The sequence below is a fragment of the Lycium ferocissimum genome, chromosome 3, assembly GCF_029784015.1.
Source record: "Lycium ferocissimum isolate CSIRO_LF1 chromosome 3, AGI_CSIRO_Lferr_CH_V1, whole genome shotgun sequence".
Lineage (NCBI taxonomy): Eukaryota > Viridiplantae > Streptophyta > Magnoliopsida > Solanales > Solanaceae > Lycium > Lycium ferocissimum.
Genome location: NC_081344.1, coordinates 5291363 through 5312566, shown reverse-complemented (window position 1 = coordinate 5312566; position 21204 = coordinate 5291363). Strand labels below are relative to the sequence as shown.

At 30.9% G+C, this 21204-nt stretch overlaps 3 protein-coding genes across 3 annotated transcripts; all 3 read right to left on the bottom strand.

Moving 5' to 3' along the window:
* Window positions 1-4730: 4730 nt before the first annotated feature.
* On the bottom strand, window positions 4731-5850 carry LOC132049420 (NDR1/HIN1-like protein 1). Its single transcript, XM_059440217.1, has one exon. It carries the CDS (start codon window positions 5833-5835, stop codon window positions 5035-5037), a length of 801 nt encoding a protein of 266 aa, XP_059296200.1. The 5' UTR covers window positions 5836-5850; the 3' UTR covers window positions 4731-5034.
* Window positions 5851-8047: 2197 nt separating this feature from the next.
* On the bottom strand, window positions 8048-8794 carry LOC132049418 (NDR1/HIN1-like protein 1). Its single transcript, XM_059440216.1, has one exon. It carries the CDS (start codon window positions 8777-8779, stop codon window positions 8150-8152), a length of 630 nt encoding a protein of 209 aa, XP_059296199.1. The 5' UTR covers window positions 8780-8794; the 3' UTR covers window positions 8048-8149.
* A 5936-nt stretch (window positions 8795-14730) lies between these two features.
* On the bottom strand, window positions 14731-15814 carry LOC132049417 (NDR1/HIN1-like protein 1). Its single transcript, XM_059440215.1, has one exon. The coding sequence runs from the start codon at window positions 15683-15685 to the stop codon at window positions 15047-15049; it is 639 nt and encodes a 212-aa protein (XP_059296198.1). The 5' UTR covers window positions 15686-15814; the 3' UTR covers window positions 14731-15046.
* Between the last annotated feature and the right edge of the window lie 5390 nt (window positions 15815-21204).

Here is a 21204-nt window from a genome sequence, read left to right as displayed (position 1 = left end):
TGAATTAGTTTGGCATGTTTTTAATTTGCTTTTATTGTTAAAGTCTATTATTAATTGACAATTTAACAAAGAAACACAAATAAATTAGTACATAAAGGGTGCGGATTACATTATAGGGGAAAAGGTACAAATATAAACTTAATAACAAAATACATATAAATAATAAACAACAACAAGATAGCACAAATAATCTTCCACAATTTAAGTTTTTCTTTCAAAGCTATTTTCTCGTATTGAGCATCTCTAAGGTTAGCCTTGAGCAAAATTTGTTTTTTTTCGGAACCAGTGAGCAAGACCTCCAAAAGTTCAATTTTTTCTTCAGCTTCCACAAGCTTAAATTGTGAGTCCAACTTAGCGGTATCTCTAGAGATACGTGAAGTCGCCAGATCTCTATCAAAAAAGTGGATTTTTAAACTTCGCCGCCTCCTGCTTTATCCACGTGAATGCTATCTTCCCACCGAAAAGTGTTTGCAACCGCCCATCCCTGTAAACATTACAAGAAAATCAATTTTTTAAAGTAAAATATGTGGATAACGTGAAAAAAAAAACACTAAAAAATGTAAAAACATTTACTTCGGCACTTTACAATACCAAAAACGAGCGACCGGATTATCTTGGGTCTTTGATGTTTTTAGTTTACAGTAATAACCGCATTCACAAATATCGGGTTGTATAGCAAACTTTGAAGTTTCAAAACTTTGAGACATGTGTTTGAGAGTGCAAAAGCGTGTTGAAAGGGTGAAAATGGAGGAAATGAAAGAGAAGAGTATGCTGGAAATGGGGAGATTCGTGGGTTTTTGTTATGCCTTTCCACGCAGATTAAGTCGTGCGAAGCCTAGTTTTTTTTTTTTTTTTAAAGGGGTTAGTTGGTTCAAAAAAATTTTGGGTTAAAAAGTTAAGCTCTCTACTCGATTGTGATGAGACTTGATGCCAAATCTTATACTGGTACTCTTTTTGTTTCAATTTACTTAGTCTTATTTTCTTTTCAGGTTACTTCAGAAAAAAATTCACTTTTTATATATGGTAAAATATTTAATTCCAATATCTCACATAACATATTTAAAACGATAAGATTCAAATGACATTTTGATACATTATATATATATATATATATCTTTAGTCAAATTCAAGAGAGGTCAAAAGTTCAAAACCACCCATTTCTAAGGTCATTCTTGTAAATCACCCGATCTTTCCTATTTCTTTGTGTGATTTACAAGAATGGCATTGGAGGTGAGTTGTCTTAAACTTTTGACGCCACTTGCGCCATGGTTAAAATTTCAAGTTTTAACAAATTTTAACTTCATACCTTGAAGGTTTGTATGGAACAACCGATTAAAAGTTTAAGACCACCCACTTTCAAGATCATTAGGTATAATTTCCTGCATTTCTTTTGACCAGCCATAATGGCATTGGACTGGATTGAGTCTCACAGCACAGGTCCATTTCTCTGTTCAACCAGCCCAATTACCAACATAAATTTATCACCAGCACATTACATCAAGAATTGCTATAGAAAATAGTACTATAATTTTCCACCCACATGAACTCCATATAACGATTCTAAGTAAATAAATGAAAATCAGTGGTGATAGTCAGATGAGGAGAAAATCATAATCTAAATAATGGTTGTTATATGCTTTAATGAACAATATTAGTGCTGACATTGCATGTATATCATGCTCCTATGGTCAATATCATTTAGATACACTAATTAACTAAACGAGATATTTTAAATGCACTAGCTAGTTCTTACTGCTTAACTGAGTGTTTGGGCTTGAATTTAAGGACCCAAAGTGCTGTGAGTTCTCAATGTTTGATAAGAGTTTTTGGGCTTTTAGAAAAGAAGTTAACAATATGATGGATTTAGTGTCACGGTCCAAACTCAACAACCAATGCATTTTTCGTTTTAGCCCGACTCAGCTGAGCTACCTAAAGAAATTTGGGCCTCATGATTTTGTCCCATAGAGTTCTAATCTGAAAGTGTTTCAACAGTTCAATCTTGAATTCGCCTTCGTATGACCCTGGACTCTTCCTTCTCATTCTGATGTGGGATTTCCCTAAAATGAATTCAAAGCGAATTCCTTTCGAGTTCAACCACTGGCGGTCCTTGGCTGGCACTCACCCTCAAAGAGAGTTTTATCCACCACCCTTTTAAGTCATCTCTAGGTTTTTAGGCCTCATGATTTTATATCCTCGAGCATTAATCATAAAGGGAATAATTAATTTCTAAACTCGCTTTTATATGATTCCTAATTTTCCTTCTCATTCGGATGTGATATTTGTCTAACCCCTTTTGAGTTAATCTGCCACCTGTCCTTGTTGGACTGTTAAGACTTGATTTGCTGTGTTCTCGGACCATGAAAACTAGATCATAAAAGCCAAAGTAGGCCAGCCATTAGCCATAGGAAGAATCATAGGAAGAATAATTGCGTGGTCACATACAATAAACGACAAATAACTATCAAATAGCGTGGACGTCGTTATTAGGTCATCTACCCATTTTCTATTTTAGTCCCATCTCTTTCCAACACGTAAAGTGCATTACCCCTGGTTGTCTTCTCCTCCAAGCACTAATAAACCTTTTATATATGTAAAAAGCGCTCCATTCGAAGTTGATCATAATTATCTCACCAAATTACAACTCTTCATGCTTCTATTTTGTAGCATTGCATAAAAATCTATTAGTGCATTTTTGTAATTATTTTATAGTTCTTCATGCCCCTCTTCTTTTTTTTGGGTTAAGGATTAACAGCAAAAATCAATAGTATCGAAACATCATATATTGATGGTACAAACGTTAATCCTTTAATGTTATACCAACTTTTTGCTAGTCTCTTTCATTTTTGTCCGATGACAATAACGTTACATATAAATCTTATCTCTTTGATAACCAATTCTTTGTTTCATAATAATTGACATGCGGTATACACTTTCCCACTAAGACACTCTACCAACAATTCAGTAATAATTAACCCACCAACTGCTTGTCTACATTGTTTTGCACTTCCATTTTTTTTAACTTGGCTTTCCACTTTCATAATAAAGCATAATAAAGTACCAAAAGTATGAGAGTGGCACTTATTTAATTGAGAACTAACTTCCACCGTCAAGTCCCTTATTGTAAATTTCAAAATATGGATGTTATTAAATCAGTAGAGAACCTTTAGTGCTAATAAAAAAAAAATATAAAATTAGATTTAAAAAGAAATGGACCGACGACATGGATAGTAGGGATTTATATAGTTGACCGGTGATTGAAGTATAATTGTTATTGTAGCTAAACCATAAAGTATTATAAGTAAAAGAAACTCGAATTCATTCTTGAAACTAACTGATCATTCTAGATAGCATACTAACGGTGAAAATCTAAACCCACCCCACCAAAACACCCAAGAACCTTCCCCCAAAAGTGTCATGTGCGTTGAAATTGTGAGAACGGAAAAAGAGACGTACGAGACAAGTCATAGTCTGGTAAACTCCTTAAATCAGCCATTTCCACTTATAAGTACAAACAGAACTTAAATTAAATCAGCCAGTACACGAACTTAAATTATACTACATCACATGGGGTGCCCCTTCTCTATATTCCTAGGGTAACTAAAAACAGGTCACATGTTCCCATTTACCTAACCAATTTGGCAAAATTAAAGCCATTTCTTTTGGTCTGAGATTTTAACAATTGAATAATTTAATTAAGAAAAATGTAGAGAAGAGTAATCCTCAAAGTAAGCATCAAAAGAAAAAAAAAAAAAAAACTCTCAAAATAAGCATGAGAAAGAGAGAAAAAAATAAACTATTTTATTTCATGATGCGAATCAACCTTGTGAACCAAAGCAACTATATATACAATTATTCACTTATTCTAATGAGAGTAAACAATTATTTTAAGTTGATGTACATAAATTCCTCATGTATCTGAATCATTTATTTGTAGATTTTAGAAGGGAATATCTGTCCCTTTTTTAGACCCCTTTCATCGGCAAACTCTGCATATAGGTCAACATTTTCTATACAAAAAAAAGGAGAATCACCATATGTAATAGTTGTGATGTAACTCTGCATAATACTTTGATCTATTTATATAATGCATCTTTTAATACATCTTTTAATAGAACTTCTTACATGTCACATAAAAATGACTTTTTTTTAGCTTTCCACCGGTGTCCGATATCTGTATTGGGTACGATTAAATTTGAATTTACGCTAACAAGTTTCATAATGAAGGTAAAGCGCTTCCTAATAAAAATGAATCAATATCCAAAGCTCAAACTCAAGACATCTAATTTTTAAAAAAAATAAAAAAAAAAAAAAAAGGAGTACATAATACTTAACTAAAATTACACTAGGTACATAAGAAATGAATTATCGATGAAAAAATAGCGGTAATAAAAAGAAGATCAGAGCAGAGTAATCCTCAAGTAATAAGAGTAAACCGAAACAGCTCACATGATCCAATATTTAACCATCCCTAAAAACCTTGGCTAATCGAAAAGCCATTTTGTATGGTGTAAAATTTTAATTAACCGATGAACAATTTAACTAAAAAGAAAATTAGTACTTATCTCCTTATTCATTTTCTTTCTTAGTGACTCTAACACACATAATAGAAAAGAAAGAAAAAAAGTAAGCATGAGTAAAAATAAACTGTGAAATGCTTGAAAATGAGAGAAAAATGATACCGGTACAATTCAAACTTGTTTCACTTTTCTAATTTCTAATTAATGATAACGAGAAGAAACAATTATTGTAATTTATATATAAATTTCTCATAAAACGAATTAATACAACTTCTTACAAGATTGTGAACTTTTCTCTCTCTCATCTTCGATATTTCCTTATCCTTCCAGACATTATTACCTTTACCAAAATGCACAGTTCAACTTTATTGGACCACAAATTAAGAGCGAGAAAGAAAGAAAAAAAGAAGTGTAAATAGTAGAAAAATAAAAATAGAATAAAAGTTGGTCCAAAAAGTAATTAAAAAGAGAAATAATTACTTCACCCCCTGCTTCAATCTTCATCATCTTCAAACTATTAAACACTCACATCACAACTTCTTGCAATTTGATACTTAACAGCGTTATTTCCAACAATAATTCCACCATCTCCAGGATGGTTACTAAACGGAACATAAGCAGAACACGTAACATGTAAATGGTAATGCCCCGTTGTAATAGTGCCAACTCTCCATTTAACACGTCCATCAACTTTAAAATCAAGCCAAACACCACCATTTTGCTGATCATCTTTTAAAGTTTGTCCATTATATGGAGCAATAGGAACATTATTACTATAAACAAACGGTGACCATATGTTAACATCCTTATGACCTTGATAAACTGATGGTATTTGAGTATAGTACGTAATTTGCTGGTTATGGTAATTTGCATACGTTTTCATTTTGTCGTAGTAAATACCTATTTTGTCATTAGGGTTACGGGCAAATATAGTGACTTGGATTGATGTAGAGAAGATGTTTGGTGCTGATACGTTGAAGTTAAAGATGGTTGCATCTTGAAGAATGAAACGTGGTTTTTTAGGTTGAAGAATTGCCCATATTAGAAGGATGGTTAAGAGGATGAGGAAGAGGAAGATGAGGATTCCGGCGCATAGTCGCCGGATTATTTTTTGTTTTCTGTCTTTGTGGTGACTGCATTTGCCTGACATCTTGATTTTCCGGTGGTAGCTCCGGTGATGGTGATGGTGGTGAAGGTGAGGTTGTGGAGAGTATAAAGTGAAGAAGAAAAGGGAAGTGAGTGGATGAGGTGATTGGTTATCTATATAGAGTGATAAGGTGGGGTGAGCAAGTGAGAAGAAGTGTGCTTTACAAGCCATGTTCCCATTTACCTAACCAATTTGGCAAAATTAAAGCCATTTCTTTTGGTCTAAGATTTTAACAACTGAATAATTTAATTAAGAAAAATGTAGAGAAGAGTAATCCTCAAAGTAAGCATGAGGGAAAAAAAAAAAAACTCTCAAAATAAGCATGAGAAAGAGAGAGAAAAAAAACTTTTTTATTTCATGATGTGAAATCAACCTTGGGAAATAAAGCAACTATATATACAATTATTCACTTCTTCTAATGACAGTAAACAGTTATTTTAAGTTGATATACATAAATTTCTAATGTATCTGAATCAATTATTTGTAACTTTTAGAAGGGAATATCTGTCCCTTTTATAGCCACCTTTCATTGGCAAACTCTGCATATTGGTCAACATTTTCTATACGAAAGGAGAATCACCATATGTAATAGTTGTGATGTAAATCAGCATAATACTTTAATCTATTTATATAATGCATCTTTTAATACATCTTTTAATAGAAATTCTTACTTTTCACATAAAAATGACTTTTTTAGCTTTTCGCCAGTGTCCGATAACTGGATTGGGTCCGATTAAATTTGAATTTGCGCTAACAAGTTTCATAATGAAGGTAAAGTGCTTCCTAACAAAAATGAATCAATATCCAAAGCTCAAGCTCAAACTCAAAACCTCTAATTGAGAAGGAATGAATACATATAGAAGCGAATCCAGAATTTCAAGAGGATGGGTTCACCATTAGCTATGATTTTTTTTTATTTCTTTTGTCTTTGGTACATTGCAGCTTAGCGTCTATAGGGTTTTTTTTTTAATTTTGCCTTGTGGGACTTGGGTAATTAGAAATAAAGGGGAAAAAAATTCATTAGAGGTAATATAAAATAGAAACATGATTTTTACTTTTGGGTAATTAGAATTATAGAAGAAAAAAGAATTAGAATAATATAAAAAGGAAAGTTAAAAGGCTGCTTTAATAAATAGAAACACGATTTTTACTTTTGGGTAATTAGATTATAGAAGAAAAAGGATTTGGAATAATATAAAAAGGAAAGTTAAAAGGCTGCTAAAAATAAAAGCATAGAATGTGCAGGAGTTCGGGTTCGATCCCGAGACCTTGAGGAAATAAACACAACCCCTAACCAGTCTTTCCACTCCTTTCGACTTTTGACTTCCTTCAGGTAATATTAGATATATTTTTAGAATTATACACATATTATATCGAGTTTAGTCGAGTGACCATGTGTTCACGTGACCCAAAATCAATACATAAATTCGCCACTGAATACATAAACTAGGTACATAAGAAATGAATTATTGATGAAAAAAATAGCAGTAATAAAAAGAAGAGCAGAGCAGAGTAATCCTCAAGTAATAAGAGTAGACCGAAACAGCTCACACGATCCAACATTTACCCGTCCCTAAAAACCTTGGCTAATCGAAAAGCCATTTCGTATGGTCTAAAATTTTAATTAACCGACGAACAATTTAACTAAAAAAAAAATGAGAGTTGCTAAATTACTACACCAATTTGACTCAAATTTGGTCACATTTATGTAAAAACTACCATAACCTTTATTTTATAATTTTAAATTAAGATAAACTTTGAGAAGAAAATATAGAAATGACATTAAGTAAGATAAATTATTAAATTTATTTTTTCAATAATCATATGAATTTACCCCATTTGGGCCATTGTGGCCAAAATAGTGTGGCAAAAAGACCTTATTGAGTTGGTAAATTGCCACACCAATTTGACCCAAATTTGGCCACACTTATATAAAAACCACCATAACCCCTATTGTACAATTTTAAATTAAGATAAACTCCTGATTCTTTTTCTTTCTTAGTCACTCAGCACACATAATAGAAAAAAAAAAAAAAAAAAGTAAGCATGAGTAAAAAAGACTGTGAAATGCTTGAAAATGAGAGAAAAATGATACTGGTACAATTGAAACTTGTTTCACTTTTCTAATTTCTAATTTCTAATTTCTAATTAATGATAATATATATATATATATATATATATATATATATATATATATATATATATATCTCACAGACCGAATTAATACAACTTCTTACAAGATTGTGAACTTTTCTCTCTCTCATCTTCAATATTTCCTTCCTTCTCCTTCCAGACATTATAACCTTTGCCAAAATGCACAGGTCATTCAACTTTATGGGACCACAAATTAAGAGCGAGAAAGAAAGAAAAAAAGAAGTGTAAATAGTAGAAAAATAAAAATAGAATAAACGTTGGTCCAAAAAAGTAATTAAAAAGAGAGATAAATACTTCACCTCCTGCTTCAATCTTCATCATCTTCAAATTATTAAACACTCACATCACAACTCCTTGCAATTTGATATTTAACAGCGTTATTTCCAACAATAATTCCACCATCTCCAGGACGGTTACCAAACGGAACATAAGCAGAACACGTAACATGTAAATGGTAATGCCCCGTTGTAATAGTGCCAACTCTCCATTTAACACGTCCATCAACTTTAAAATCAAGCCAAACACCACCATTTTGCTGATCATCTTTTAAAGTTTGTCCATTAAATGGAGCAATAGGAACATTATTACTATTAACATAAGGTGACCATATGTTAACATCCTTATGACCTTGATAAACTGATGGTATTTTAGTAAAATACGTAATTTGCTGGTTACGATAATTTGCATACGTTTTCATTTTGTCGTAGTAAATACCTATTTTGTCATTAGGGTTACGGGCAAATATAGTGACTTGGATTGATGTAGAGAAGATGTTTGGTGCTGATACGTTGAAGTTAAAGATGGTTGCATCTTGAAGAATGAAACGTGGTTTTTTAGGTTGAAGAATTGCCCATATTAGAAGGATGGAGAGGAAGAGGAAGATGAGGATTCCGACTAGGATTATTTTTGGTCTTAGTGGTTGGGGGTGATCGCATTTGCATTTGCATTGCTTGACTGACATCTTGATTTTCCGGTGGTGGTGATGGTGGTGAAGATGAGGTTGTGGAGAGTATATTTCTACTATTAATAAGCAGGGGCGGATCTAAAGAGGGCCGAGGGTGTTCACCCGAACACCTTCGGCAAAAAATTACAGTGTATATATAGGATAAATTTTTTGTATTTATGTGTATATATTAACTTTTGAATACTCGAATAAATTATATTTAGCTTCTTCTTATTTTAAAACCCCCCGAATAAAATCCCGAAGGCCATTTAATAAGAGGGAATGGATTTCAAAGTGAATTGACTGTTTTGCCCTTAGTATTTAAATTTATCCCATGGGTTCTCTTTGTGTAATTTGGTAGGGATAAGGCACCGTTACCCCCCTGAACTATACCCGAATTTGCTACGACACACCTTACCTTTCAGGGTGAATCATTACCTTAAACTTATTTAAAATAATATATTTCGTATAGGAGAGTGACATACACTCTCCTTGCCACATGTGTATTTATTTATTTATTTATTTTTTTAATTTTTCAGCTTACGTGTCAATTTTTTTTAAAATAAAAATAAAAAACTGAATTTTCATTAAAAAAAAAGAGTTTTAAAACCGTCTTTTTTTTTTTAATTTGAAAATTTGATTTTTTAAACCCATTTAAAAAAAAAAAAAAAAAACTAAAAACATGGATTAAAAGCTGAATTTTCTTTTAAAAAAGGATTTTTTAAAACCCTTTTTAAAAAAAAAATTGATTTTTTTTTTTTTTTAAAACCCGTTTTTGAAAAAGAAAAAAAAAGCCGAAAAATGATTTTTTTTTTAAATATGGAAAAATGGATTTGTTAAAAATATGGAAAACTTGATTATTTTTTTAAAATGTCTTAAAAAATCTTGATTTCATTTTCTTAGGACACTTTTATTTTTCAAATAAAATCCGGAAAAATATTTTTCTTGCCAAAATGTGAAAAAAAGCCGAATTTTTATAAAATTTTGAAAAAATTAATTATTTTCTTAACATGTGGAAAACCCGTTTTTTAAAACTAAATGTGGAAGACTAGATTTATTTTCAAATTTTTAAGAAAATGCATTTTTAAGAAAAAAAAATTAAGTTTTCCCTTTTTTATGTTTACTCAAAAGAGATGAAACACACTTCTCTTTGCCACATCAGCGTTTGGGGTATTCCGTTTTAAATAAGTTTAGAAAAAGGTAATGGTAAAAGGTAAGGTGTGTCGTTTATTCGGGGGGTTGGTGCCTTTGTCCCCTAATTTGGTAAGTATTTCAACTTTTGGGGCCTTTATACACCCTCAAAAGATGATGTCAGCTGTACGTTTATCTATTTTACTATGTATGCTTTGTCAAGCTGTGGGTCCCACCAAAGTTCGGACCACTTGACTGTTGATCCTGAAACTTTTTCCTTAAAACTACCAAGTGGCAAACTTGTATAGGCACAAAATCTATGGTCCCAATGCAGATACTAAATTCCTTCTGTAGTCCTTTTGCTTGCTTAAATTCTATTTGTACGCCTTATTTAGTGTAATATCTTATAGTTTGTAGGACTAAAGTTTTGCTGGGATATACATATTTTAAGTATTAATTGATTCACCAATTATATTAATTTGTAAAAAAAATGGTACCCTATTCAATTAAGTAACTACTCCAACTTGAAGGAACGAAGGTAAAAACATTCTAATCCCTTTATTTATGTTGCATAGCGATACAAAGAAATGTTCTAATATTTCTAATTTAGATTAGTTTTAAAGTTTCACAAAACTGATGCATTACTTTTTTAATTAAAATTATCATAGTGAAATTATAAATTAAGAATAGAATTATTCTTTTGTACTATATCGATCTATCCCATTGTATATGGCACGATTGCCATAAGGAGATTTTAACAACAATTTCATTATGAATTTTAAATTTATTTTATTAAAGCTGTGCACTTTTGTAAATCTTGCAAACTCTTAAGTCATCTTTTTGTGGCCGAAAAGGTTTTGAATGTGCTAATGCCATGTGATGGTGACACGTGATTAATTTGGTGAAAACAAAATACTTTCGCCGTCTCAATTTATGTGATACTTTTCGCTTTTCAAGAGTTAATTTGACTAAACGTTGAAACTAAATTAGATCAGATTAACTCAATATTTTAAGAAAATTTATATATTTGAAAAATACATGAAAAGTACTATAAGTTGCAACTTTTCTTATATCAATTTGGTGAAAAAATACATTTTAAAATGTTAGTCAAAGTTCATGCAGTTTAAATTTCGGAAAGAAAAAAGTATCACATAATTTGGGATAGAGAATAATAATATTCAGATTCACCTTTCTTTGCGCTTCTTTCTTTGTGAATCGGATTTTGATCATTTTAACCAACTCATAATAGAGAAAAAGACTACTATTTCAAAAGCTGATAACAATTTAGTTTGGTAAAAATGCTCCTTTAGATATAAAGGACATCTTTATTCATTTATGTGCATGTAATGGCATGCTTATGTATTTAAATTAACATATATAAGCACCATTTTATATAATGTCTAACATATAGCAATGCAAGCCATTTTTAAAATATCATCTAAATTGATAAGTTTGCAAAAGAAATGAAAAATACTGTAATTTATCTTAGAAAAAGTTGCCATTTTACTTTAGAAATTTATCCTTGATTACAAGCAGAGATAGGGATTCACGTGAATTTAATAATTTTTGCCTAAATTACATATTTCAATTACAAAATTCATAAAATAATACTCCCTCTGTTTCAATTTATGTGAACCTATTTCCTTTTTAGTCTGTGCCAAAATGAATGCCGTCTTTCCTAATTTGGAAATAAATTCACTTTATGAAATGATTCTGGTACGAAATATTCAAGACTTATTTTGAACCACAAGTTTCAAAAGTCTTGTTTCTTTTAAATGTCGTGCGGGGTCAATGGATTATAAACTAAACGGGGAAAGTATAATTTTGCTTATGTTGGGCCCGGGCTTTCACTAGTATTGAAGAAGAAAAGGGAAGTGAGTGGATGTGGTGATTGGTTATCTAGATAGAGTGATGAAGTGGGGTGAGCGAGTGGAAGTGTCCTTTTAAACAAAAAATAATTATCTTCCTTTCAATTTAAGTTTCTTATTTAGTAAATTGGCGTTTAATTAAACACTATTAGTCTATGCATAATAAGTTTACAATCATAAAATTTAAAGGATATTTTAGTACATTACAATATTTCTTAAATTCTATGTCTAGTCAAACTAGGGCACTTAGATTGAGAAGAAGGGAGTACTGGATATTCAAAATTCAACGGCTCTGTTAATTTGGATCCGCATTGGATAAATTTACTGTAGTTTGTAGGATCAATAGCTCGCTACCAAGATATTCTCCATTCTCATGCCTGTCACTCGAAATTACTGATTAAGGATAAAGGCATGGTAGAACCAGAGACATACAGGGGTTCATCCCAAACTTTATTTATTGATAAATACACTGTATATGTAAGGTTAAAATCATTTTTTTTTTATGAACATACACATGAATGTTGAATTCTTTTACTTTTTATGCATTTAATTTCTTATATTTGAATGAAAATTTGATTCTGCCACTAACTTGAAGAATTTCGATCATCCCATCACATGGTAAAGAATGGGAAAAAGGTTACTCCTTAGGAGTGAAGACATGAATGAGTTTACTCAACTGAGATTATAGTTATAGTTGGTGGTTGTAATCTATTAAAGTTTCTCTTTTATATTGGTTGTAATCTATTAAAGTTTCTCTTTTATATCTTTTGATCTTCACTGTTCATCCATCCATCCTAATTGAATTTTTTTATTTTGAACGCTGATATGTTTATTAAAATTTTCCTGCATTAATAAAATGGTTAATTATTCAAAAGAGAATCATATATAATTGTCTACTTATAAAAAGTCGACGTAGTAATTTGAAAAGAAAAGATAATAACTAACATGATCATTTAAACTGATAATTGCAAAAGATAGCATTGCACCCTCACAAACCAAAGGATATAAAGGTCAAGTGCAAAATATTTTATGTTCCGTAAAGTTTGTTTTACCTGAAATGGATGCTTTTTGAAAGCTAAATACATTTTACTTCTCTTTCTCTCCTTTTCAAATTCTCTGTTTAGCTTGTGAAAATGGTTATTAACAAATGATTAAGTAATTTAAAATTTAAAGGCTTAATGCTAATGCAGCGTTCTGAATTCGTCTCTTTTTTTCATTTTAGCACCTTAACTAAGTGTTGTTCTTATTGAACCCGCAAGTCATTCTCAAGTGTGTCTATCAAACACAATCTGACTTATATAGTATTTTATCTTCAATGTAGCAACATGCTAATATATATTCTAATTTAATTATGACATTTTTTTTAGCTAAAATTAACAGCAATTGAGAGGAAAAAAAAAGTAAGCTCTTAATTAAGCCTTAATAAAAGAAAAACCAAAGCAGAAGCGACATCCATTATCCAATAGCGCAAAGAATAAACTGCGATAAATGCCTAAAATATTGCCACAATTTATTTTTTTCGTCTAATAAAAATCACATTTAGAGGGCTTGATAGACACCTTTGAGGATGAGTTTAGTAATTCAATAAGAGCAATATTTAGTTAAAGTGCCAAAATAAAAAATAAAAGATAAGTTTGGGGTACTCCATATGCATTAGGCCTTTAAAAGATAATGATGGAAAGTATAGTGTGAATAAAAGCTTAAATGACACGTCTATGTCGTAATAGGGGCCCGCTTGCATTATGGGTTCCCAGCTAAGCCAGCCGACATCTGTTTGGATTTTCGAATATCCCAAATTGGTTAAAGGGAACTATATAGGAACCATAAATTTTTCATGTAGATAATCAAAATTAATAAATAGTCAAATACAAAAAACAAACTGGGTTATTATTTTTTTAATGAAATAATAAAACAGCATGAAAGTTTCCTTATGCCACATTTTTAAATTCCATTTAATACAACGTTCTCTTCTTATTTTATTATTAATTATTAAAATTGTTGTTGTTATTACTTCGTTCAAGAAAGAGGAAGCAAAATATGTAAATTGAAAGATAAAGTTTTATTATCTTATAATGTAAAAGCTACGACGAGATTAACAGGGAAAATTTTCAAGTATCCTGTGATCCTTTTTTTTTCTTTCTTAACTTAATTGATTTAACTCATGAATCCATAGTAATACAATTAAGCTCTCCTAAACAATCATTATAAGACATTAACGGGTGGCTAATCATTATCACAAGCTAATATCTTAACTAAATGTTTCTATTTTCGTTACTGATATTATTAGTAACGTCACTACTTATCTAATAATATCTAAAAATAATAAGGCACTCTTTTATATGAACGGGAGTTTCATTAGTGTGATAGTAAGGAATTTAATGAGGATGGGAACAGCATAACAAGGGTGATAATGAAATGTGCATGATATATATAGACAAAATTAACTCAAACAATGCAGCCGACCAAGTAGGAAATAGTGCACCAAGGCCCCTACGTTTGGAAGTTTCATGTATACACCACGAGTCCAAAATGATGTTATGAAGAAAAGGGAGAAATGAATAAATCATTAAGTAAATTGGAAAATATGTGAGAGATGGAAATATAAGAGTTCGTATGATATATTTGGTCTGTCTCAATTTATATGACACATTTTCTTAATTTATTTTTTAAAAATATTATATTATTTAGAAATGATTTAATTTTAAAAATTTTATTTTATTCTTACAGTGAGATGATTTATATTACAAATAATGCAGCTGACTAAGCAGGGATGGTGCACTAAAGCCCTCACCTTTGGAAGGCTCATTAATAGTGACAAAAATTGAAATTTAAATGACAATCCTTTGCTATAAAGGTGACTACGTCTTACTGGGTTTATTAACCAAGATTTCAAAAGTGATGTTATAAGAAAGGGAGAAATGAATAAATCGTGAAATAAATTGACAAGTGTATAATGAGTGAGAGCGAAGATTAAGAATATATGTGTATGATATTTTCTTAATCATGGAAAAGAAGAAAAGCTTTTCAAGCAACCATCCATGTGGTCAAGATTGTGAGCTTTTCTCTCTCTCTTCTTCGATATTTCCCTATCCTTCCAGACATTATTACCTTTACCAAAATGCACGGTTCAACTTTATGGGACCACAAATTAAGAGCGAGAAAGAAAGAAAAAAAGAAGTGTAAATAGTAGAAAAATAAAAATAGAATAAACGTTGGTCCAAAAAAGTAATTAAAAAGAGAGATAAATACTTCAACCCCTGCTTCAATCTTCATCATCTTCAAATTATTAAACACTCACATCACAACTCCTTGCAATTTGATACTTAACAGCGTTATTTCCAACAATAATTCCACCATCTCCAGGATGGTTACCAAACGGAACATAAGCAGAACACGTAACATGTAAATGGTAATGCCCCGTTGTAATAGTGCCAACTCTCCATTTAACACGTCCATCAACTTTAAAATCAAGCCAAACACCACCATTTTGCTGATCATCTTTTAAAGTTTGTCCATTATATGGAGCAATAGGAACATTATTACTATAAACAAACGGTGACCATATGTTAACATCCTTATGACCTTGATAAGCTGATGGTATTTGAGTATAGTACGTAATTTGCTGGTTATGGTAATTTGCATACGTTTTCATTTTGTCGTAGTAAATACCTATTTTGTCATTAGGGTTACGGGCAAATATAGTGACTTGGATTGATGTAGAGAAGATGTTTGGTGCTGATACGTTGAAGTTAAAGATGGTTGCATCTTGAAGAATGAAACGTGGTTTTTTAGGTTGAAGAATTGCCCATATTAGAAGGATGGTTAAGAGGATGAGGAAGAGAAAGATGAGGATTCCGGCGCATAGTCGCTTGATTATTTTTTGTCTTTTTTCGTGGCGAGGGCATTTGCATTCCTTGACTGACATCTTGATTTTCCGGTGGTAGCTCCGGTGATGGTGATGGTTGTGAAGATGAGGTTGTGGAGGGTATACAGTGAAGAAGGAAAGGGAAGTGGGTGAATGAGGTGATTAGTTATCTATATGGAGTGATAAAGTGGGGTGAGCAAGTGAGTGGAAGTGTCCTTTTAAACAAAAAATAATTACCTTCCTTCCAATTTAAGTTTCTTATTTAGTAAGTTAGCGTTTAAACACTATATCGTATATACATAATAAGTTTACAATTATAAAATTTAAAGGACATTTTAGTACATTATAAGATTTTTTAAACTCTATATCCAGTCAAACTAAGACACTTAAATTAAGAAGAAGAGAGTATTCAATATTCAAAATTTAACGGCTCTGTTAATTTGGATCTACGTTGAATAAATTTATTGTTGTTTGTAGGATAAATAGGCTGCTACCAAGAGATTCTCCATTCTCACACCTATCACTCCAAATTACTGATTAAGGATAAAGGCATGGTAGAACCAGAGACATATAGGGGTTCATCCCAAACTTTATATATTGATAAATACACTGTACGTGTAAGGTCAAAATTAATTTTTTTTTTATGAACATACACATGAACGTTGAATTCTTTTACTTCTAATGCATTTAATTTCTTATATTTGAATGAAAATTTGGTTCCGCCACTGATTAAAAGAATTCCAATCATCCCATCACACGGTAAAGAGTGGGAAAAAAGTTACTCCTTAGGGGTGAAGACATGAATGAGTTTACTCAACTGAGATTATAGTTATAGTTGGTAGTTGTAATCTATTAAAGTTTCTCTTTTATATTGGTTGTAATCTATTAAAGTTTTTCTTTTATATCTTTTGATCTTCACTGTTCATCCATCCATCCTAATTGATTTTTTTTATTTTGAACGCTGATATGTTTATTAAAACTTTCCAGCATTAATCAAATGATTAATTATTCAAAAGAGAATCATATATAATTGTCTAGTTATAAAAAGTCGAGGTAGTAATTTGAAAAGAAAAGATAATAACTAATATGATCATTTAAACTGATAATTGCAAAAGATAGCATTGTACCCTCACAAACCAAAGGATATAAAGGTCAAGTGCAAAACATTTTAAAGTTTACTTTACCGGAAATGGACGCTTTTTGAAAGCTAAATACATTACATTTCTCTTTCTCTCCTTTTCAAATTCTCTGTTGAGCTTGTGGAAATGGTTAGTAACAAATGATTAAAGTAATCTAAAAGATAATGATGGAAAGCAGGGTGAATAAAGCTTAAATGACACGTTTATGTAGTAAAAGGGACCCACTTGCATTATGGGTTCCCAGCTAAGCCAACCGACATCTGTTTGGATTTTCGAATATCCCAATTGGTTAAGGGAACAATATAGGAATCATAAAATTTCATGTAGATAATCAAAATTAATAAATATTCAAATACTAAAAACAAACTGAGTTATTATTTTTTAATGAAATAATAAAACAGCATGAAAGTTTCCTTATGCCACATTTTTAAATTCCATTTAATACAACGTTCTCTTCTTTTATTATTATTAAAGTTAAAATTGTTGTTGTTGTTGTTGTTACTTCTTTCGAGAAAAGGGAAGCAGAATATGTAAATTGAAAGCTAAGATTTTATTATCTTACAATGTAAAAGCTACGACAAGATTAACAGGGAAAATTTTCCAGTACCCTGTGATCCTTTTTTATTTATTTAATTGATTTAACTCATGAATCCATAGTAATACAATTAAGCTCTTCTAACCACAATCATTATAAGAGATTAACGGGTGGTTAATCATTATCACAAGCTAATATCTTAACTAAATGTTTCTATTTTCATTATGATATTATTAGTAACGTCATTACTTATCTAATAATCTCTAAAAATAATAAGGCGCTCTTTTATATGAACGAGAGTTTCATTAGTGTGATAGTAAGGAATTTAATGAGGATGGGAACAGCATAACAAGGGTGATAATGAAATGTGCATGATATATATATAGACAAAATTAACTCAATTAATGCAGCCGACCAAGTAGGAAATAGTACACCAAGGCCACTACCTTTGGAAGTTTCATGTACACACCACGGGTCCAAAATGATGTTATAAAAAAAGGGAGAAATGAATAAATCATTAAGTAAATTGGAAAATATGTGAGAGATGGAAATATAAGAGTTCGTATGATATATTTGGTCTGTCTTAATTTATATGACACGTTTTTTAAATTTATTTTTAAAAAATATTATTATTTAGAAATGATTTAGTTTTAATATTTCTTTTTTATTCTTACAGTGAGATAATTTATATTACAAATAATGCAGCTGACTAAGTGGGGACGGTGCACTAAAGCCCTCACCTTTGGAAGGTTCACTGATAGGGACAAAAATTGAAATTTAAATGACAATCCTTTGCTATTTAAGTGACTACGTCTTACAAGGTTTATTAACCAAGATTTCAAAAGTGATGTTATAAGAAAGGGAGAAATGAATAAAATAAATCGTGAAATAAATTGACGGGTGTATAATGACAGAGAGCGAAGATTAAGAATATATGTGTATGATATATTCTTAATCATGGAAAAGAAGAAAAGCTTTTTAAACAACCATCCATGTGGTCAATATTTAACATCATTTTCCTTTGCGTGATATTCCATCATATATCGACTTGCTAATGGTCACTTTTCCCCTAATCACTAACAGTGGCGGTGTCAGAATTTTCACTAAAAGGGTTTAAAATATGAAAAAGTAAACACACAAAAAAATCAAAAGGAATTCAATGTCTCTTATATATAAATAAAAAATAATTTTAACTATGTATAAACAATATAATTTTTTGCCGAAGGGAGTTCGGATGAGCCCCTTGACCCTTCCTCCCTCCGCCCTACTCACTAACCTAAAGATTCTCTACAGTCTATTAGTTAACCATATGGATCCAAGGAAATAAAATTTTGCTTCTAATTATTCTTGGATTTTACAATTAGCCGTCTCAAACAAGACAAGAAAAGACTCAAGTCAAAAGTTCAATCAACAACTGTCTACCTGGAAATTCTAGGCAGATACGTGTGAAAAATTATGGTATCGTCGGTTCTACATTTTTCTAGTACACCCTTATGATTTGATTATAAATGATTGAACATGGGATTAGTTAAACACTAAAAATTAAGAATTAGAAACGAATAATTTCTATCACTAAACGGTAAAAATCTTTCATTAATTTTATTTAACAAGGAATAATAAGAAAACCGGATTAGCAATTTGGCGAAAATTTTATAGCTTATTTTCTTTTGTAGTGACAACATTAAGAGAGAAGCTTTTTGAAAATAAAACAAAGAACAGTGAGATTGAGTTAGGCATATTTAAGAATTATATCACTATACAAGAAAATAGCCATTAGCGATGGATAACTTATGCCGCTAAACAACAAAAAAATCTTTACTAATCTTAATTAACGATGAATTATTGACATATTATCAGGAAAAAAAATATTAGACAGATTAGCAATAATTTCGATAATTCTTTGATAGTGTATGAAAGAAAAAATTTCCTTTAGAAAACAGAAAGAAATGAATAGAGGTAGTCTTGTAACTGGTAAGAGGTCCTAAATCAATAGACTCGAAATAGGCGATTTTTGTTTTCGTTCCTCTACTTTTATTCGTTTCGTTTTTACTAATGAAATATGGTATCCAAATTTATTAGGTAAAGATCGGTAGAGGAGAACAAGTTGGTGACAAAAATTCCTTAAAAATTAATTTTCATATATCTTGGACTACGAGGACTCCAATAGTGCTTCTAGTTTCCATTCCATTCTCTTACTATTTTTTGTCCTACTATATACACACTTAAGATTTAAAATAAAATATAAATTTATATCCAAATTCACTGATGAAAATTTTACACAAGGCACTTTAGAGACAGTAGGTTATTGTATATTATTCACTTACATTCACTAGAAACAATTACCTTCCGCTGTCTTTTTTAAGTAACTTAATTGTATAATAAAATTTCTGTTGCCATTGAATAAAAATTGAACTCGTAACATCCCTTACATATAAAGGAAGATTTAGAATTCTAAGACTCTAAGTTGATGGGTTCTTAAAGTTCGATCTATTATACTTTTGAATTTTTGAGTTCTACAATATCTAATACAGTATTATTTAGTAAAACTTTAATACTTTTTCACATATATTTATCTATATTTCGCGTCAAAAGTGTGCTTTATATCTGCCACGGCTTACATTCATATGAGCCATGGTGGAAAAATGAGGGGGCCTTTCAAGTTTAGTGTCACAAATTAGGTCATGTGTACTAATTTTAAGTACACATGAAGCTAGAAATCCCCTTGTTGATTTTGGAAAAGAAGAACTAATATTTTGTTGCTGGAAAAAGCAAGAAGCAGCACAGAGAAGCCCCCACAAATGCCATTTTAATGTTTTTTTTTTTTCTGGTGTCACTTAACAAATCTAAGGCCCCGTTTGTCCATAGATAAAAAAAAAAAAAAAATTACTTTTTTTTAAAATTTTGGAGTTGGAGTTGGAGTTGTGTTTGGCAATAGTTTTTGAAATTGTAGTTTTTTATGAAATATAGTTGTAAAAAAGTGAAAAAAGTGAATTTTTAAAAAAAATAAGTTTTTTGAGTTTGTGATATTTCGGAATACAACTTGAAGTTGTATTCAAAATTCTCATGATCAAACGCTGATTCCGAAAAAAAAGTGAAAAAAAATTTCGAAATAAAATAAATAATTCTTATGGCCAAACGGTGCTAAGTAAATGCGCAGTCCCCACAGGAATTTCATATACTTGACTTTATCATTGTAATGTCCAGATTCTAAAAGTAAAAAGGTTTACTTTTGGGTTCTGACACACACTGATTCACACATATTCCTTGGAAAATTTCAATTATTTGTAGTACTTGTAAGAGAACTTTAACAAACAACATCTTCGTCGAAGTTTGAGCTCTCTGATTATCATCATAGTATTACACACAAATTCAGAAATTTCCTTTAAAGTGTTGGCCATCTCATCCAATGTATGAGTTACACGTGATTCCAAGTAAGATTTTTCTTTTTCGTTTTCTTGACCTATTCTATTGGTGTACACTCTCTCGCAATTTATATGACACATTTTGTTTTAATCTGACACAAAAAGAATCTCAATGTCTCGTAATTTAAAAAAGAGTTAATTCTAAAATAATTTTTTATTTTGAATGAGATAATTTATTATCACATAAATATGATTTTAGATAATAAGTTTTAAAAGTCTCTTGTTCGTTTTTAACTTGGTGCACAATTAAACAGTGACCCATTAATTGGAACGGAAGGAATAATTTTCAACTCTCTTATTATCATTTCCTGTGGGGAAAAAAAAAGGGTGTGTGTGTGGTGGTGGTGGTGTGTGGGGGAGGGCGGCGAGGGGGGTGGATTTTGGGGAGGAAAAGACTGAGAAATGATGTGAAATGTCCAAACAAAGTCTAAGTTGGATGGCGAAAAAGTAGATATGGAAAATGAAAGGAAGGATAGAGGGGAA

Excerpts from the sequence above, each read along its gene's own strand:
- LOC132049420 (XM_059440217.1), bottom strand. The coding sequence starts at position 5,835 with ATGGCTTGTAAAGCACACTTCTTCTCACTTGCTCACCCCACCTTATCA.
- LOC132049418 (XM_059440216.1), bottom strand. The coding sequence starts at position 8,779 with ATGTCAGTCAAGCAATGCAAATGCAAATGCGATCACCCCCAACCACTA.
- LOC132049417 (XM_059440215.1), bottom strand. The coding sequence starts at position 15,685 with ATGTCAGTCAAGGAATGCAAATGCCCTCGCCACGAAAAAAGACAAAAA.